Raw genomic sequence first — 19,936 nt, forward strand, 5'->3', positions numbered from 1 at the left:
TACAAGGAACAAAATGATTAAATGAGGAGAAATTTAATGTTTCATGAGAATAAAGGAAGAAGTACCAGAAGGATGTCCATGAGAGGGTACGAGGAATGAGGACAAGAGGGGTGGTTATGATGTTGGGGCCTAAAGGAATAACCCATTAATGGGTGTTCTGTTTTTTCTTCTAAGCATTCTGCATGTAAGTTTATTTCAAACTTACTGTGCTTTCCTTTGGAAGTTAGAAAGGGCAGATAAAAAGCAGTAAATCTTATTGTGTGTACAACTTTAGTTATTGGACTACTGTCAGTTTGGTGTAGTAGGAGAAGAGAAGATATTGAATCTTCTGGGTAAGGTGACATTTTAAAGTGTCTTTAAATGACAATTATCTGTGCTATTCTAGTTCCTTATCAAAATTTATGATTGAGCACAGGCTATAAACTTAATCATTTGAAATTTGTAGTGGGGCAAAATAAATTTTAGCCTAATTTAAAACATGATCTAGTGTTAAACTTTTTCTCTGCGAAATTTGTTTATTGTTCAAGATAGATTCTTCATATGCAAAGGTTTTAGATATTTTACAAAAGGTACTTAAGAAATGGTTATTAATCACCTTTGATTTATTTATAATATTTTAAATATACAACCATATTGCAAATCTGGATGCTTTGTTCCTTTACCAGCTCTAATGAAAGCAGCTACCTGTGAAGTTCTGGAGAGGTGAACAATCTTCAGTTTGCACAAAATCATGTGAAGTTATGTCAGCAAGATGATAATCATCTTTAAAGCAAAAATAATTTCATTTATTCTAAAGTATTTTGAATGTATTTTTCAAGAGCAAGTCTATATTTCAAAAACTTAAGCAAATATGGTTGAAGTTTTTGAACTACCTTGGTTACAACTGTGAAAGGTATGTGAGAAATTACGTGGACTTTCTATCAGCTTAACATAAAGAAATCAAACTTGCATTTCAGACTTAAATACTTTTTGCTTATGGGTAATGTAAAAAGTATAAATTTATATATAAACTTTACTTTTTACTTCTCAGTCTTATCGAATTATAGAAATAAAATGCTTGCTTTTCTCTTTTATCAATTCGCAAATGGTAGTAGATTGATAAGTTTTCAGTAGAAACACTTTGGGGATTCTGATGCACAGTGTTTAAGAATCATTAGTCTAAAAATAATTTACTCGTTTTTGGTATCTCTGAACCTCTTTGTGAATCTGATTAAAGCTGTGGCACTCTTCTAAGAAAACTTTATCTCTGCTCATACATACAGAATTTACCATATAATATCATGGAGTTGACAGACCCCTCCTGACAGAAGCCCATTCATGGGAATCCCTTAGGCATAAAGGATTTCAGGTTTTTAAAACTTATCCTAGATAGCTACCTTACATGATTTCTCTTTAAAACTTCAAATGCAGACTTTTCCAAAAATATTTTGCCAGTGTTTATTATAGTTTGTTTCTTAGAAGAGTAACTGCTGCACCTGGTTAAGAGAAAGTAAGGTCTACTGGAAAAGTGAGCTCAGTGAAAAGAGTTTCAGGGTCTGTGAGCTCTTTTTCAGCTTCACTACCAACTAGCTGTGACCTTTGGGGAAGTCACTTAACCTCTCAGGCTTTGATTTCCTATGTGGTTTCTGCAGTCTACACAGGCAGTTTTATGAACAGTTTCATGATATCGTGAAATCACGGTAAAATTCTTTATCAGTTTAGGATTGGTTCTGCTACTGTTTTTTGGAGAAAATGCCCTGGAGATGAGGTATACATGTACATTGTGCTGCCTTTTTACTGAATATGACCTTTCAGAAGAGTTGATATGATTGTACTTTTGCAAATGCTGTATAAGTTAAAATCCCAGTCCCATCCTCATCCCTTTGCATTTCAGCATTATGTTATATATTCCGGAAATAAGCCTTTGTTGGTTATATGCATTGCAGTTATTATCTCTAATTCTGTGGCTTGCTTTTTCACTCTCATAATAGAGTATTTTGATGAACAGAAGTTCTAAATTTTAACTTAGTCCAATTTATCAATCTTTTCCTTTTCATTATATTTTAAAATGGTAATTTTTACTCTCTAATCAACAGTTTGGATAAAAACAATTTTAGAAAGTCATTCATTTAACAAATAATGCTGTGGGAGATTGATGCATAGGAAATTATCCCCAGCCTGAAAGAGCTAACAAGAAAGGCCTAATAGGGAAGATAAACCAGCAACAGACAATTTAAGTGTCCATTCAGTCAATTCATTGACTTAACAAACATTTATTGAGCATTTTAGGCATATTTTGAGTGATACAGAGTCTTTTAGATATCTGTTGTGTTAGGAATCCACTTTTTAATAACTGCATCATTGTATAGATTTTTGCATGATTTTTCTTTTGGTTGGGAGTCATTCTAATCTTGGTGATCAGAATGGTCATTTAGATGGACCTGAGAACTTTAAAAAGGACTAATGTTAAAGAATACACAGGATAGAACAGCAAATTGAATTTCTTTTGGAAATGAATGCTAACTGCATGAATTGGGGCCCTTAAATAATTTTACTGTGTGTTTAGTGTGACTGTCATGATTAAACAAAAATTTATAGTCTGGGTGACATAAAGATCTTTTGAAATATACCGAGGAAATGAGACACTGTTGGAGTAATATCAGTTAACAAACACAATATTTAAAGTATAAGGAAGAAAACTTAGAGTTTTGGATCATGGCCTATGGTGTTTAAATTATTTAATACTAAAATATTAGGGGAAAAGTTCTCATTTTTGTTTCCTAGTATTATTTCAGGATCCCAAAACCTTGGTTTTTCTTTTTGGCTTCATCACTGATTAGATATGTGGCATAGAAAAAAAAAAATCACTTTTGTGTATGTGGTTTACAGTCTAAAGCGGCAAGGCATATTTAAGAATGTGAATGAAAAGTTTAATTTAAATTCTACATATACATTATTATAAAATGCTATGAATTTTAAAGCCTTACATAAGGGAAATCCATTTCAAGATTAGTTGGAAAAAGGCCTTTTAAGTAGACCAAACTAAGGACCCATGATGTTAGTTCTGTTTGTTAATATAAAGCAACAAACAGTGGAGGTCATTTGTTGGGGATGAGAGTGTAGTTGTATGTTATTTAGATGAGGCGCATTTCATTTCTGTGTGTCTCTTAGGAAAGGAAAAACATCAACTGCTTACTTTTCCTTGTCTTGAAAACTATGGAAAAGTAAAGACATAACTGCTCTTGCTCTTTCTTTGCTGTAAAAGCTACCTGTTTCTTTTTTTTCTTCTGAGTTTTAAAACTGGAGACTTGTGCATTTTGGTTTTCTCTTGTTAAAATCAGATAGAAATTTTTGAGTCTTTAGCTTTTGATGACATGTCATAAGTCTGTGTTTGTAGTCTAATTCCATTGTCCCCTTCTTCTGTTATAGGGGGCTAGAGAGCTGAAAGAGAGCCAGTTTTCCCAAAATTGGTAAGTACTTTTACTAGGCAGGCATAGTGTGCCTGGTGCTAACTGGATAGTAATTCAAATATTCAGTGTTTTTTGTTTTTTTTTCTTTTTTCTTTTTCCTTTCCTTTCCTTTCTTTCTTTCTTTTTTTCTACAAAGGAACTTTCTCCCAGAAATGAGGCTTTGCTGTTTGCACTGAGTGAAAGTGAATTTTTGTCTAATTTCACATAGCCATATCTCAAATGCATTTGTGTTTCTAATAATACTGCTAGGCTTGCATGTTCCTTCATTTGATAACCTGTTAAGATGTAAAGGTCCGCTTTGCCAAAAATGTCCTTAATGCAGTGGTTAAGGCTGAGAATTCAAAAGTGAGGAAATTCAAAAGTTAAGATTCCCATTGTGTTTTGCATTACTTAATATGCTGTTAAATTTGATGGCGTTAGTGTATGTGTGAAAAGGCTAGATTAGTATAAATGTGGGAACCTTGACTGAAATCTGCAGCTCTTTTAAACGTTTATATTCTTCTTCTTTTTTTTTTCCTTTTTGTCTTTTTTCGTGTCCGGCAACGGACCGCAACCCTCAGTGTCGCGCCCGCACCGGACCGGGACCGGCAACGGGATCGCAACCCTCGGTGCTGTGCCCGCCCCTCGCTCAGCCAGTGAGTGGGAACCGGTCTGTATGTGGGTTCCGAACCCTTGGCGGGAGCGCCGCCGCACTCCCAAGCGGCGCACTGTAGCAGTGCGCCACCGGGCCGGCCCAAACGTTTATATTCTTAAACTTAATATTGGATTGGCTTCATGTCCGATGTTACATTTTTAGTGTGTGTTGTTTTGTATAATTCTTAAAGAAGAAAAACTAAAAAGAGAGAGAGAAATGCTTTAATAGATTTTTAAAGTGTTTTATAAATCGTTACACTTAATCATTTCTTTAAATGTCCAATTCAAGATCACAGATTACACAGGGCAGTGACTAAGCATAAACAGATATTAACTTTATTTGGATAGGGTGTATTATGAAAAAAATTACACTCAAACAAGATAGCTGGAGGAAGGTAGTCCCCTAAAGGAAAGGTACAACTTTTTTTTTAATCCTCTCTCTCAAATAGTAATTAACTTAGTGGGTGGAATACATATAGAAGATATTTGGTTAAGGATTTTTTTGGTAATTTATGGTCCTTGAGGTGTCTGTCTTATCTTTAGGGATTGGGCTTTTAACATGAAAGGCAGGCACTCGAACTGTTTAACCTTGCATTTTACTACCTTTTTATTCTACTTGCCTTTCTCTTATGGAACCTTTTAAAATAAATAATCCAGGTCCTGTAGCCCTTTACTTTGAGATGTGATAGAAGCATAGAATGTTAGAGAAGGGACTTTAAGGGCCTTCTCTTCCAAGCTTTTATCCTGTGTGGCAATTTCTTCTCTCATATCCCTGACAGGTTGTTATTCAGGTACATATTGAATACTACATTTAAAAAAACCCGTAGCTCATTATTTTCTGTAATGTATTCTGAGGAACTTTAGTTCCACAGAAACTGAATAAATATTATCAACGGGGAGCGGAGGGTGGGAAAAGGGTTCTGTGGTCAAATAATTTGGGAAATGCTGCATTAAACAAAGTTAAACAGGTTTCTTTACTACAGGACTTCTCAGAACCTTTAATATGCTAATGTGCATTGTGAATCTCCAAGAGGGGGATATGATATGCAGCATTCTTGAATACTTCTAATGACAGGGAGCCCACTACCTCATAAGGTAACCCATTCCTTTTTTGTACAGCTCTAATCCTTAGTTCTTCCTTATTTGATCTGAAATCTATCTCCTATAACTTCCACTTCTATTATTTATTGGTTATGCTGAGACCACCACACCCTCTTGTGTTATCCTTTTTGCAGTATATATTTTATAAGATTCTGGCCAGGCTTGTCTGGACGGTTGTTGTTTTTTGTTTTTTTTCTTTTTTTCATTAAATAGCATCTGGTAAATGTGGCAACCAATTCTAAAATCTTGGCCTCATTGTCGCTATGCTCTTATACACTACTCCTCAGCCTCCTTCATTTTGAATTTCTGTGAATTTTAAATTTACTTCAATGTTACTGTTGTTGAGTGCATTTGGGATAATTTTAGTAGACATGCTTGAGTTCTGTAAGCAAAGGTGGGAAATAGAAGAATGTGTGTGCAGACAGGAAGTCCCAGGAAGCTGAGGTAGAAACTGTACATTGGGATGAGCACTGATGATAGGGGGAGATGGCAGACACTGCCGCAGACCTTAAAGGAGAGAGTGCTGTGGGCAAACCCTGGCCTGACCTAGAGCACCACAAAAGTCCTTGCGTTGCAGTGACATGACCTGTGTAGGTGTAGGTATTCCTTTCTTTAAAGTGAGGACCTGCCCTCCTCCCAGAAAGATAGAGAAGGGAAAAATATATATTTTATACTCAGACACATTCAGACATTCAGATATCATAAATCAGATTATATGTGTATGCTTATATATATTTTAAAATTTAATAGTTAGGAAGCATCATTTAATAGTTAGGAAATAACATTAGCTATTACATTTAATTTAATAGTTTGGGATCTAGCTAGCTAAGCTGATTTTTGTCAACAGCTCTCCTTCCAGGGTTTGAGCATAGTAACCTTGCCAGATTTAAAGGGTAGCCTCTAAAATCAGGGTTGCCAAGCTCTTTGTGTAGTAGCATTTTCGTTTGACCTGTGGAGTGTCACCAAAGAAATACCATCATGAAAATAAATCGAAATGTGTTAGAAATTTGCTAAAGTGGGCTGGCTCAGTTGGTAGTGTGTGGTACTGACAACACAAAGGTCAAGGGTTCAGATTCCCATACCTGCCAGCCGCCAAAAAAAAAAAAAAATTTGCTAAATGATAAAAAAAAAAAATTACATTGAGTTTTTAAAGTGTCATTTCTACTGATTCATGTTAATAAATGTGAACTTTTTAAATAGTATTAAAATATTTTATTATTTTTCTCACACATGGTAATTTTTAGCACTATTAGTTAATAAAGATATTTTATCTCCCTACATGTTAGATACATAGTAAGAAATAAGTATTTTGTACAAATTGAAATCTGGATATTTGAATATTAGGCATGGGACAAGAAGTAAGGATATATAGCTCTATCAAGACTTTCTACTTTTTCTTATTTTAAAAAATTAATTAAATACTGTGTCTGAGAATATAAATCAGAAACAGAAGAGTTTCACCAAATAAATGCAGGGCATGGAGAGCATGGAGCTGTCCGTTTTTAGGGACAGTCTGGGGGCACACTGTCATGGACTTATCATTAAAGTAACTGTTGTTTGATGAGTCAAGTTTTGATTAGAAAAGGCTTATGTCAATTCAGTAACAGCAAAATATTTCTTAGCAGTAAAATCAGAGTTATAGCTTTCTTGCAAGTTACTGGAATCATAATAAAAGACCTAGAGGTCACATATTTCCAAGCAGAAGTATAACCAGAAAAATAGTTAGAAGCCACTTTCTTAGAGAATTTGAGAATAGAAAAGCCTGTACAGTCTTCTAGAAATATACTGTGTTTAGAAGTTTTATACAAAAGCTTGTGAGTATGAAGAAAAGAGTTAAGTATGTTGAGAATAGCATAAAACTTTACAGTTTACAAAGGGCTTTTCATATAACTTTGTCTTAGTTAAACCTCATAACAGTCTTATGAAGTAGGTGATACTGTTTGCATTGTCTTGATTGACAAGCAAGCAAACCAACCATGAGGATGAGAGTAGTCACAGAGTGAGTAAATGGAATTAGTTGGGGGGGGGGGGCAGTGAATGTTCTTTCCCGATATCACAGCTGCTTTTTTTAGTAGAATTTGATTTTTCATTTTGTTTGTTTGGTTTGTGGGGTTTTTATTCATGTGTTTGATTTTGTATTTCTTTTTTTGTTATTTGAAGGTAAGAGGCCATTAGTTATCCCAGTGGTTTGACATGTATAGTTTAGAGAATTGCAAACATTGGTATTTTGTGCCAGGCAAGTGTCCTCACTGATAGGAGTGTATAGAGCTGTAGGTGCTGAAAGACATTATACCTGAATAAATTGTGTCTATTGTTGTTTTGTGACGCTGTTATATTCACCTCGCAGCAACTGATTTGTTATTTATAGCTTATTAGAATTGTTCACAATATGATAAATCATCTTTTACAAATTTAGCAAATAATGCCTTCTTTTGATGCTATAAACTGCCCCCAAGTAGTATTCAGATGATGGCTTCATGAGTTGTCTAAAACTCCAAAATATTTTTTAAAAGGATTCAACATGTGCATGGCTTGTTTTTGTAAACTATAAATGTATGTATATGATTTGTTCCTTTAGGCAGAGATCAATCTCTTAAAATTGCTGTTCAGAAAGAGACCTTTCTGAAGGAGGATTTCAAAAGAATCTTCTAATCCTTCATAAATTTTTCTGTAACTACACACTATCTTTTTTAACCCTTCAGTTTTATTTTGAAATAAAATTAGTAATTGGCATTTAGAGTCCTTGCCAAATAAAACTTCATGCCTTTGTGTATCTCTAATAAGCAGACAACAATCTGATGGAGGAAGTAAAAGCTGTCAGCTCCTCGTTAACTTGAGTTGCAGGCTTATTACTGTGCAAAGCACTGTTTGACATTTAGAGTCTCCAGGTTAACCCCCAGTTTTATTTTTTCTTTTCCTGAGCATTTTGTTTGATCAGTATAAAATTCTGATCCTCAGTTAATTTTTTTCTTATTTAAAAAGAAGTGCATATTTTCTATGGAAAATTTTGAAAATATTGATATCTCCCAAAGAAGGAAGTAAATAACTCAGTGCTACCACCCAAAGATAACCATCAACAATTATGAAGTGCCACCTGACACAGACTCTAGATAGTTCAGGGTATTACTGTTTTTACAAATCTTCTTCAGTTTGATAGACAAAACTTATCTTCTTAAAATTTACATTTCTGTGACTCTATTCAAGATGGATGTTTTTCATATTTGTTGGCCATTCTTATTTTTTCTTCTATGAGTTACTTTTTCATAGGTTTTCATTATTAACTTGTGAGAACCCTAACTCTGTAAACTATATCAACCCTTTGTCATGTATTTGTAAGTTCTCCATGTTTTTAACCTGCCATTTGTTTCCAGAGCTTTTGGTGGGTTGAATTGAGGTGAGCTATGGTGTTTAATGTTACTACCAGCCTTTCTGTTTTTGAAAATATCCTTTCAACTTCAAGTTGATTCTTTTTTTTTTTTTTTTTTCCTTTTTGTCTTTTTTCGTGACCGGCTACGGATCGCAACCCTCAGTGTCGCGCCCGTACCGGACCGGGACCGGCAACGGGATCGCAACCCTCGGTGTTGCGCCCACACCTCGCTCAGCCAGTGAGCGGCCGGTCTGTATGTGGGATCCGAACCCTTGGCGGGAGCACCGCCGCGCTCCCAAGCAGTGCACTGTAGCAGTGCGCCACCGGGCCAGCCCTCAAGTTGATTCTTGATTTGACAATAATTATAAGGAATCATTTTTGGACACATTTTCTGGTAGAGTCTTGAAAATTAAAACCAAGTACTGTTTTCAAGAAGAACTGTGATACATAAATCACAAATTTGAATAGGGAAGTTATTTTAATATTTAAAATTAAAGCGATTGTGTAGCTTTAACATTTGCTATTGCATATAGAATAAGCATATATGACAACAAAAATCTTGGTCCAAGTCAGTAACTTCTTAATGATTCTGATATTTATTGATTGATTGATTATAGTTCCAAACATTTTTTAATATAATAAGTAGCTGAAATACCTAGGTTTGTTCATCAAAATATGTCTCCTTTTCCAAATTATCTCCCTAAATACATTGCTGTCCTGAGGTTTTTTGCTTAACAGTATTACTGTACAGTAAACCTCTCCTACCCTCCACAAATGTAAATTTTGCGCTTTTGGAATTTATTCCTTTTTAGGTTAGGGTATTTTGATATTACCCAACATAACATAAGGCCCTAGAGGAGAGATTGCCATTGATGTTTTAAAGCTAGTGAGGTTAAGCAAATATAATGAAAACTAATATTCACAAGAATACATTCTGTAGCTAACGATTCCACTGTAACCCTGTTAAATCAGTTTTCAAAGGACTTTTAGATAACTTAGGTTGGATATGGACTTTATCTGTAGGTAAATAATATTTTAGAAAGTGTGAAGATCATGCATCTCATTGTATTGGTTTAAGGAATAGTAGTGGCTCTTCTAGCTTTCTCGTTGTTCCCTTCCTCAGTTTGTATGAGTGCTGAAAAGCTCCTCTAGCTACAAGTTGTATAGGTGCAAAGAAGAAAAGAGGCTTGAAGTAAAATTTAAATTTATTCAGGCAAAAATAGATTTTTCTTTGGCAGAATACCTAAGGCCACATTCAAGAAAAAAAAAAATTAAAAGTGAAATTAGCTATTGAGTTAATTTAAATTGTAGTAGTGTTGAGCAGAGGGAAGGATAGGAAGGGCAGGCTGGGTGTCACATTCACGTTCACAAATTTAAACTTTTAACATTATGTCCACATGCAGTTATACATATAGTTAAGGAGATGGACTAGCAAGCTTGAAAAGAGGATGATGTTCATTGTAAAGCCAGAAATGTGTTCCATTACTAGACTACCTCATATGTTACACACGATAGATTTATTTTTTAATATCCCTGTCATAACTTTGTGGATAGAACAGTTACACGCATTATATTTGTGTTGAATATTAATTTGTTAAAAGTAAACGTTTAAATTAAACCAGAATCCCTTCCTATTTAGGGTTTCTTTATTTTTTAAATTGAGTAAGAGCCCATCCAAATGAAAGTACCCTGGCATTCTTTAACCTCTCAGAGACCCTGAACTCTCCAGTCCACTCTGTGATGTTTAAAAATGTATGACCACGTTGTTTTATGTCTCTTCCTAAGAACAGTGTGTCCTGGATGGTTGTAGTCTCACTGACTAGACTCTCATATAGGGCAGAAGTGCTCTTGTTCAGTCCGTATCCTAAGTATGTAGTATGTAATACAGTGCTGGGCATGTAGTAGGTGTTTAGATGTTTCTATGATCAGATTAAACCCCCCCTTTTTTTTTGTTATTCATTTCTGAGTTATTTGAAGTGTTCTGTAGAGGAATACTTTAAGAATAAAATCCAGAAAATTTTGGTCCTGAATTGTTTTGGAAAAAAATCTGGGAAAATTTCTTGTAGTGTGTTAGAGAATCAAATATTTTTTGACTAACATATTTTATTTTATTTAACAAATTTTTTTTATTCCCAACATAATGATCCAAAACGTTTTATGATCTGTACAGCTGCAGCGAGAAGAGGAGTTTGTTATTTTAAACGGAGGCTGAAGAAACTATAGAATTAGCAGACAAAAGAGAAAGTGGAGAAGGTAGAGGATGGAGTTGCAGACTCTACAGGAGGCTCTTAAAGTGGAAATTCAAGTTCACCAGGTATGTTGCATTATTGGTTTCTCCCACATCATGTTATTAAGTAATGGCTGAGATTAGTAAACAGGCCCATCTCTGGTTTTTGGTACAGCTTTTAATCGTCCTTAAGACAGTTGCCCAGTAGTTATGTCATTTGCTTTTTGTCACTCCTCAACAAACTCATTGATACTACTTTTAAGAACTTTAGTAAAATATTCCTGACTTCCTTTCCAGAGGAAAAAACTGAAAATGTTTTTTTCATATGCCAAAAGTGTTTTAAAAAACTCTCCTTTTTTCTTTTCTTTTGTATATCTGAAGGACTTTGTTCTTGTGATTTAACTTGCATGTTTTAATAATGAGATGTTTAACTAAACTACCATATATACTAAAGTTTTTACTTATCATATGACTCAGCTTTATGCCTTAATGCCAGTCTTTAGTAAAGAAAATGTGATTATCTTCATAGATGTTTAAATTTAAAATTTCACAACTTGTATATTTTACCTCAGGTTCCTAGACTAAACAGACCTTTAAATATATAACTATAAAAATGTATATATAAATAAAATATATTATAAATATATTTATATATTATTTTATACTATAATAATATTAATAAAATATATCAAAATATTAAATGTATATATATGAAAATAAATATATATAACTATAGTCAAGACAAAAGCTATCCTTAAGTAACTAAATCATTAACATTTTTATGTAAACAGAATATGTCTGTTTTCTAGGCATTAGCTGGACATTAGGCTCAAGACACAAATACATATATATAATCCTTGGTACTCAAAAGTGATAAATGATAATGAATTGACTACTTTTGAATTATAACAATTGTGGATTCAGGAGTGGAGAGGAGAAGAAAAATAATTTTTAAAGGTGTCCTTAAATAAAGTTTCCCTGGTTTTATGCGATTGTTCTAATGTAACATTAATTTCTGAAATTGTTTGAAGAATACCTTGGGCTTTTGTTAACTACTAGATTGTAACATTGCCCAGAATTAGTGTGGATGAGAACTTTTATAGGAAGCTTCAAAGGCACATATAGTCTCTATATGTTCATAAATCCCTGCTGCTGCTTTGGATCTTGTTAAACTCTTGCTTAGCAGCAGAGTTTGCCTTGCATAGGTGAGCTGCTTTTCATATATAGTTAAGTTGGCACATTTTATTTTACTTGGCCTTATGTCTGGTACTAAATGAAGAGAGTAAAAATTTGTTTACAAAATCAAGCTTGTCTTTTTCCTGGGTGAAAGAATTTTAAGGTAGAGGTGTGTCGAATACTCAGTCTGGTTGCATGGCAGGTAACAAAAGTTAAATTCACGATTTGTTCAAAGATGACATCATCATAAGATGAATTTGGGGAGTACAGTAATCAATCTGAAATCTGTGTGGATCATGATAATTTTATGATGTTATATATGATTTTTTTGAGTTTCTCTTTCTCTCAAAGAAAAACTTAATGTTCTGTGTCTAGTTCTTCCTCACAAAATATGAACAAGTACCAAATAAGCCTTTCTTGAAAGACTTATGACCTAAATTGAACTTAATTGTTAAATTAGAGTTCATAAATATTATTTTGTTTCATATTTTAAATTCAAGCATACCAATTTTATAAACATAATAATTATGAAGAAAATTTAATCTTTATTATTATGTTTTTAAATCCAATGAAAATTTTGAATTTACATTTCTTGACTCAAAAGGTATATAGTTTCTTTCTACAGTTATGCTAAACACTCTTAATATTTATATTAACTGTTTGTTTCCCTGCATATTTAACTATTTATTTTAAGCATAAAACTAATAGCTTTTACATCCATCCTTAATTATTACACATTTTGTTTGTGCAATAATAAACATTTATGTTAATTAGTAATAATTAGTAATATTTTAATATATAAATCATATAAGATAGTTCAGTCCTGTTACATCTGTAATGCTTTCTTATTTTTGAAAAACAAAACGAGTTATTAACAGTAAATCCAAATGACATGTCTTGTGCATAAAACGGATGTTGTTATTCTGATTAGATATGGGGTAACCTTCACGATTATTGATCACGACAAGTTGAGATGTCGGAAATGGCATTAGAGTAGGGTCATTGGTTATTAAGATGAGACCAAAGCCAGAACATATATTTGACTACATATTGGGGCAAAAGCCACCCTTTGCTGTATTTCCATCAGGGAATGAAATTATGGCTGAAATCGAGCTTACTGGATAGAAAACGTTGGGAAGATGGTTAAGAAAGTAGTGATGTACACATAGTTGATATTCAGTAAATATTTAAATAATAATGGACATATAATCTTTTCAGGGGAAATCACCTTTTTTCCCCCTCCCTTCTTTGATTTTTCTTATGTGGATTTGATGGAAGTCATATTGAAACTTTTAGAATATTTACTCCATATGGGATGGAGAATAGTATAAAGCAGAGATTAGCAAACTTTTTCTGTAAAGGGCAAGATAATATAACATTTTAGGCTTTGCAGGTCATTTATAATCTCTGTCACAACTACTCTGCTCTGATGTTGTACAGACAAAACAGCCACAGATAATATATAAATGAATGGGCGTGGCTGTGTTCCATAAAACTTTACTTATAGAAACAGGTGGTGACCTGGATTTGGCCTATAGGCTGTCGTTTGCTTATCCTTGGCAAAAGGTATATTCTTAAGAAAAATTGCTGCATTCTTGCAGTAGAAAGTAATTTAAATTTGATACCACAACGTCACCTTAAAGTCACAAGGGGTTTGGATGGTCTAGTAAGTTGCCTAGTTTTTCCCCAGAGGTGGGGACATGGTGTGGTTATCAGTTTTTAAATTCCATTGTCATGGAAGAAAATCTTCTTCAGCTTCAAAAATGCAACCAGTGGGGCTGACCAGTTAGCTCAGTTGGTTAGAGCACAGCCTTGTAACACCATGGTCAAGGGTTCAGATCCCCATACTGGCCAGCCACCAAAAAGGAAAGTAACCAAATTGAAAAGGAAAATAAAGCAGTTTTTTTATTGTAAAGTATGGCTATATTATAACAGTAAAATACAGTATGGCTATAATACATTAGTAAAAATGTATAAAATAGAGTATGACTTCAATACATTAGTAAAAGTATATAAAACCTTGTGTTAAAAATTCCATCGAACTCTTAGAATATGTGTCATTACTATTTTGTAGATTGAGACTAGAATATAGAAGAGTTACTACTGTCAGATATGAAGTAGAATATAACGACATACATCTTGTGTATCTGTAGGTCACATAGTTTGTAACCTCAGCCATCCAGAATGTGTCTTAGCACCAGAAAGAAAGGCTTTTGACCGTTTAGGATAAATGTCAAAAGTCATTCACCAAAGATTGTACGTTTTACTCAAGGGGGATTTCTTATTTTATTACAACTTATTCATCTTAGTCCTGTGAGTGTATCACACAGCAGATCAGAAGCAACAACATTTAAGTTGGAGTTCAGGGATTATTAGAGGGAGGCACTGTAATAGTAGCAAGATTTGGTAGCTGACGGCTTGACATTAAGGAGTAGACTGAAAAACTAGAATGCAGACATAAGAACTTTTTAAAACATAGCAGTTTTGGGCCTTTTATTGTAAGGATCTGATGTGTTGTTTGTAGTATAGTGTAGTATAGTAATTGAAATAATCATGCTTCTAAGTATCAGTAAAAATTTGACTTTTTTTCTATTTAAGAAGATAAATAAGTGTACATTTTATTTTTTATTTTTTTTCCTTTTTGTCTTTTTTCGTGACCGGCAACGGATCGCAACCCTCAGTGTCGCGCCCGTACCGGACTGGGACCGGCAACGGGATCGCAACCCTCGGTGTTGCGTCCTCCCCTCGCTCAGCCAGTGAGCGGCCGGTCTGTATGTGGGATCCGAACCCTCGGCGGGAGCACCGCCGCGCTTCCCAAGCGGCGCACTGTAGCAGTGCGCCACCGGGCCGGCCCAATAAGTATACATTTTAGATGGATTTTATTTTACGACTAAACAATTTAGAAGAACCTTATCAAAAAGAGTAATAGATTTTTCTGTTATATGAAAAGTTCACTTGGAGAACAGCTTATTTCCAGATACTTTTAGGAATCAGCTTTCTGATATTCCTTTATCCTTGAAATATTTCTTTCGGTGATTATTGTTACCTTTGGGCAGCAATGTTTTTAAAAGTTGGGTTAGGTCAAATGACATTCATTTTCCTTTGTTTTGTATTTGTTTGGGCTTCTGTTTTGCCTAATAAAGGTCTTTGTCATTCAGTATTGGGTTAGCATTCTCTTTCCCAGAGGAACCCAGTTAGGTAGACTTTTGAACTCTTCTTCCACTTCCTTGTTCTTAAATACTGAGCATCACTGATCCACTGAACATAACCTCCTCCGCACCCTCTCCTTCTTTGAGAGAAAACAGTGGCAAAGTCACATCTTATACTAGCCTCCATGTGTGGCAAGAACCACACCAACAGACCTGGTGTGGTTCTTTGCTTTAAATTCGTACTTTGCTTTATATAAATAAGTCCGTTTTGTATGGGAGCAGCTTCTTTCCAGGCCTTGTTTGGGACTCTAGACAGTGGCAACTTTTTAAAGGGACGTTTAGCTTTTGGAGCATCCAACTTGTTTAAATTGCCTTTTGAAAGCCACTGTCCCCCATCCCTGTCTCCATATTTAAAAATCAGGCACTTTTTCATTTTAAATATAAAGTGGTAGTTTGGTTTTTTTTCTATTAAAAGGAGTGCCTCATTAGCCTTCTTTCCCGCCCCGCAGTACATGGATCACAGAAGCTTTTGGTCTGTTCTGCTTGTGGGGTTGCTCATTTTTTTGTGTTGACTTAAAACCCTTGATTTTTTGGGCTAAACCTGATTAGCTGTAGGGTGTTAATATGTAAAACTGATGGCTCTCTTTCCCTCTTTATTTCCAGAAACTGGTTGCTCAAATGAAGCAGGATCCACAGGTAAAATACTATTGTTATTAATTTAATCTTTAGGTTAAAAAATAAAATAAGATGACCATAAGATATTAAAATATAGATGGTACTTAAGCTTAAAGTACTGTTTCATCCCTAGCAATAATTGTTTTTAGCGCATTGGTCTTCAGGTTTTAAAGGTTAAGAAAAATCCTCTAATTCTATTACTATGTCACTGTCATTTCATTTTTGTTACTAATATTTTGCTTTTATGTTAATTGCTGTATTTTGGGGGAAAAAAATTGAGAGCTCATACTCTTTGTATAGCCTAAATTTCATTTCCATAAACCCACTTATGCACAATCAGAATATGTGAAGCTTTCTGTAGTCTCAAAATTAATGAAAGTGGCCTGAAACCATTCTTATTTACTTGGAGTTTATAGTACAGAGCATTTGAATACTGAAATTTACTGTGTTCAAGGTAAGTATTTTAGAATAAATTTTAAAAAGCATTTTAGAAAATGTTATTTCTGAAAGAACCCTTAAAGGTTTAAAAAGTACTGTATTACAATAATCCAGAAATGTTAACTTTTCTTTAAATTCTTGTAGGAGTTTTTGACTTGGGCATTGTATTCTCTATTCCTGAAGAGAAATCTTCCTAAAAAGTTATCTTACCTTCTGATGATTGTATTTATTATTCAGGCAGTATTTCTTTTGCAACCATTAGACAATTTGTCATAAGTATGGAGAGTATTTTCAGACACATCTATATATATCTGGTTGTTAAACATATCATACGTGCCTCATTGTAAAATAAATTATTGGATTGAAGAATGGTACTGAGGCAGATTTATTTTTGGAAGTGGAAAAAAATATTCATCTCTACAAATGTAGGATTCAATGGTCTAACTCTGTCTTGACATAATCCATTGACTATGAGAGTCGACATTGGCAGTTCAGCAGTCCAACTTCCATGAGGAATTTCTCATTTTTGATTTTTTGTTCGGTGTATTTACAATTTAAATTGGACTTAGAGAACCAAGAGGTGGTAGATCTTAGATTAGTAGATTCTTTCATATTTAATGTGGTAACCTACATTATCAGCAACTGAAATATTATTTAGGAACTAGCATTTCTGATATAGTTGGTGTCATGTAACAGAATAGTGTTAACCTGAAGAGTCTGAGGGGGCAGTCAGTTATTGGACTGCACTGTGGATGATCTCATTAGAGAAGACTTATATCAAATACACTTATAAAAATGTCCAAATGGAGTAAATGCGAAACTCAGTAAAGGGAGAGAATGTGTGCCCCAACCCTGACAGAAGACCAGGCAGGGTAAATCAAAAGAATTGTATATGAAATGATCAAGTAAAAGTTAGTTTTTCATTGGGGTGGTGTTCAGTCTGCTAGTAGGCTGTCCTGCTACATTAAGCATTTGAAAACTGTAATTTTGGATTCCCCCCCCCCCCCCCCCACACTGAGTAAAAGGCAAGCATTCTCAGTGTATCTCATCTAAAATAGTATTATTTTTTTGATTCCTAGAATTTGAGAACTGAGAAAATGCCCTGGTAGTCAGTGTCTCAGTGTATCTCATCTAAAATAGTATTATTTTTTTGATTCCTAGAATTTGAGAACTGAGAAAATGCCCTGGTAGTCAGTGTGTTCATTTGAATGATGTAGTGTTAAGGCAGTTGCAGTACTGACAGCTTTTCAAATCTAGGCTAAAATAACAAATGTACTTTACTAACTAAGGGAGAGGGCAAGTAGAGAAAAACCTCTTATCTTTGTTGATAATGCTGCTAAGCATGCAGTGTATGCGTATTTACAACCTCCATTTTCCTACTTTTGTCTGATTACTGGAGCTTTAGGTTTTCTGTCAACTGATACTTTCTATAAAGAATAATAAATATGGGGCTGGCCTGGTGGCGCACTGCTACAGTGCGCCGCTTGGGAGTGCTGCGGCGCTCCCGCCGAGGGTTCGGATCCCAAATACGGACCGGCCGCTCACTGGCTGAGCGAGGGTTGCGATCCCGTTGCCAGTCCTGGTCCGGTACGGGCACGACACTGAGGGTTGCAATCCGTTGCCGGTCACGAAAAAAGACAAAAAGGAAAAAAAAAAGAATAATAAATAATATTTTAGTAGACAAGTACTGTTATAGTACAAGATGCTAAAATACAGAACTTCTTGTAATTTAAAACAATTGCAAAGAAGCTGCCCCTCCCTGCTCTGGTGCTAGGAGCCTACATTTAGGATGTATGCGTTAGGTGGTGATATTCTAACTACAATTTAATGCATGACAAATTTGATTGGCTAAATGTTTAAGGTTACTTCATCATTTGTAATACAGTATGCATAGTGTTCTTGCTACTATTCTGTTAACAAATGAAATATCTTTCTCACAGATATTTTTTCTTTCCAATCAGAATGCTGACTTAAAGAAACAGCTTCATGAACTCCAAGCCAAAATCACAGCTTTGAGTGAGAAACAGGTAGGGGGAAGGGGGGGGGGGCATATTTTTTAACATTGTGTTCTAAAGATATGTCTGCTAGAGGCTTCTAAGAGAACTGCTATTTTTCCTCATGTGTGAAAATAAGTGTGGGCAGCCAGACTTAGTTTTAATTTTGTTTGAGCTCTGTTTATCTATTTTTATTTTTGGTTGAAATCAGTCTCCAGAGTATCCCATGGGTATATGTTACAGGCAAATATCTAAAAGCAATGTGGCAGGCTGATGTTAACTGTGTTAATTAAACTCTATAGTTTACCCATAGGGGAAAGGGCTAAAGAAAGTTAGTGGGAGGATGTGATAGAGAATCTTATAACTACTGTATGTTCCTTGCTACTTGTTTTAAAGGCTTGAGCTGACATTTAACTTACTGTGGAGAGAACAGTTCTAAGTAGATTGCTTTAAATGTAGGTCTTCGATTCTAAGTATTATCATACCTTTTGGTTAATCTTTATTAGATATTGACCTACTATTATGTGAATAAACTTTGGTGGAACCTTGTTAGACTTATTCCATATAAGGCAAGAGAAGAGTATCTTGCATTTTTTCCAAGAACATCTAGAGACTGTTCTTCAGAATTTTTTGTATAATGACCTCAACTTCACCATTTTTGACAGCTCCTGCCACCAGGTGGAGTGTGACAATCGATAAAGCTATAAGTAAATGTCTATGGTAGTCTGACAGAGCATTTGTTTTTTTGTTCCTTCTCCACCACTCTTTCTCTGGTTAAAAAGCGTGATTATCTTTTTCCAAGTAGGTGAATGTGCCAACCAAAAGGATAAGGTGATTTGCAATTGATAGTTCATGCTAGTGACATCTTATTGAAGAATTTTGACTAAATAGTTCTCAATAACTTATTTTTATGTTGTTTGTTAAACTTTTATTTAGTGAGATAATAGCAGTGAAAGTAATCTATTCCTGGAGATTTCTGATTGTGTTTGTGTTGTGTTTTCGTTTAACTGTGGGAGAAATAAACTTGAAGAACTATATGGAATAGATATGAGTCGTTAATGTTTCAGAATAGAATCTTCTTCCAAGCTGAGTGAACAATTGCTTTTTACTCCACCCTCCTATTCTTGTGCTTCTCCATCTTGTCTTCTCCACAAACAGGAGGTAATTTTAGATTAGGGAATTGCCAAACTAAAATTGGGAGGAGGTGGGATGGTGGAGGACAATTTGTAAGGAAAAACATAAACAGAGTGTGTTAGTATGTATCTGGCTCTGAATGTGATTTAGTTCCCTAAAGTCAAAATGATGTGTGTTAGTGAAAGAGTTCTAGCTTTAGAATTCTGTTAGCGTTGAGCCTCCTTATAGTTTCAGGGTTAGTTTGACAAGATGCCAGTGAGTGAGTCACTTTTGCTGAAAAATTCACGTGTTCCAGCAGGGAAAGAAGGTGAGAACTGATTAGTGGAGTAGGGAGTGGGGGCTGGTATCACAAAGTTAAGACAGCCTAAGGCTGCATTTGGGGAAAATGGGACAATTTTTAAAAATTTACATTTATTTGAAATTTTTGTTTGTGAAAACAAATGTAAAGATGTGGTTTATTCTGTAACTGTTTATTCTTTATTTTTTTCTGCTAGGGACCTCACTTAATATAAAACTGCAACTTTCTGTGTTAAATAAGGCATTTCATCTACTAACTGATTCTAATTGTCATCTGAAATACATCTGGATTTTAG

General features: G+C 34.6%; 1 protein-coding gene across 14 annotated transcripts in view; it reads left to right on the forward strand.

Annotated features, from left to right (window-relative positions):
- Positions 1-19,936, forward strand: part of PHF21A (PHD finger protein 21A) — a 169,756-nt gene that overhangs the window by 23,641 nt on the left and 126,179 nt on the right. For 6 of the 14 annotated variants that reach the window (XM_008570511.1, XM_008570499.1, XM_008570507.1 and 3 more), the window contains exons 2-5: positions 3,409-3,449; positions 10,721-10,864; positions 15,766-15,798; positions 18,156-18,242. In XM_008570511.1, coding sequence (XP_008568733.1) covers positions 10,811-10,864; positions 15,766-15,798; positions 18,156-18,242 — 174 coding nt within the window. In that variant the 5' untranslated portion in view covers positions 3,409-3,449; positions 10,721-10,810. Of the gene's footprint in view, positions 1-3,408; positions 3,450-5,065; positions 5,178-10,720; positions 10,865-15,765; positions 15,799-18,155; positions 18,243-19,936 lie in introns of all 14 variants that reach the window. The other 8 variants (XM_008570500.1, XM_008570502.1, XM_008570504.1 and 5 more) reach the window with 3 other exon arrangements.

The sequence above is a fragment of the Galeopterus variegatus genome, unplaced genomic scaffold (assembly GCF_000696425.1).
Source record: "Galeopterus variegatus unplaced genomic scaffold, G_variegatus-3.0.2 Scaffold608, whole genome shotgun sequence".
Classification (NCBI taxonomy): domain Eukaryota; kingdom Metazoa; phylum Chordata; class Mammalia; order Dermoptera; family Cynocephalidae; genus Galeopterus; species Galeopterus variegatus.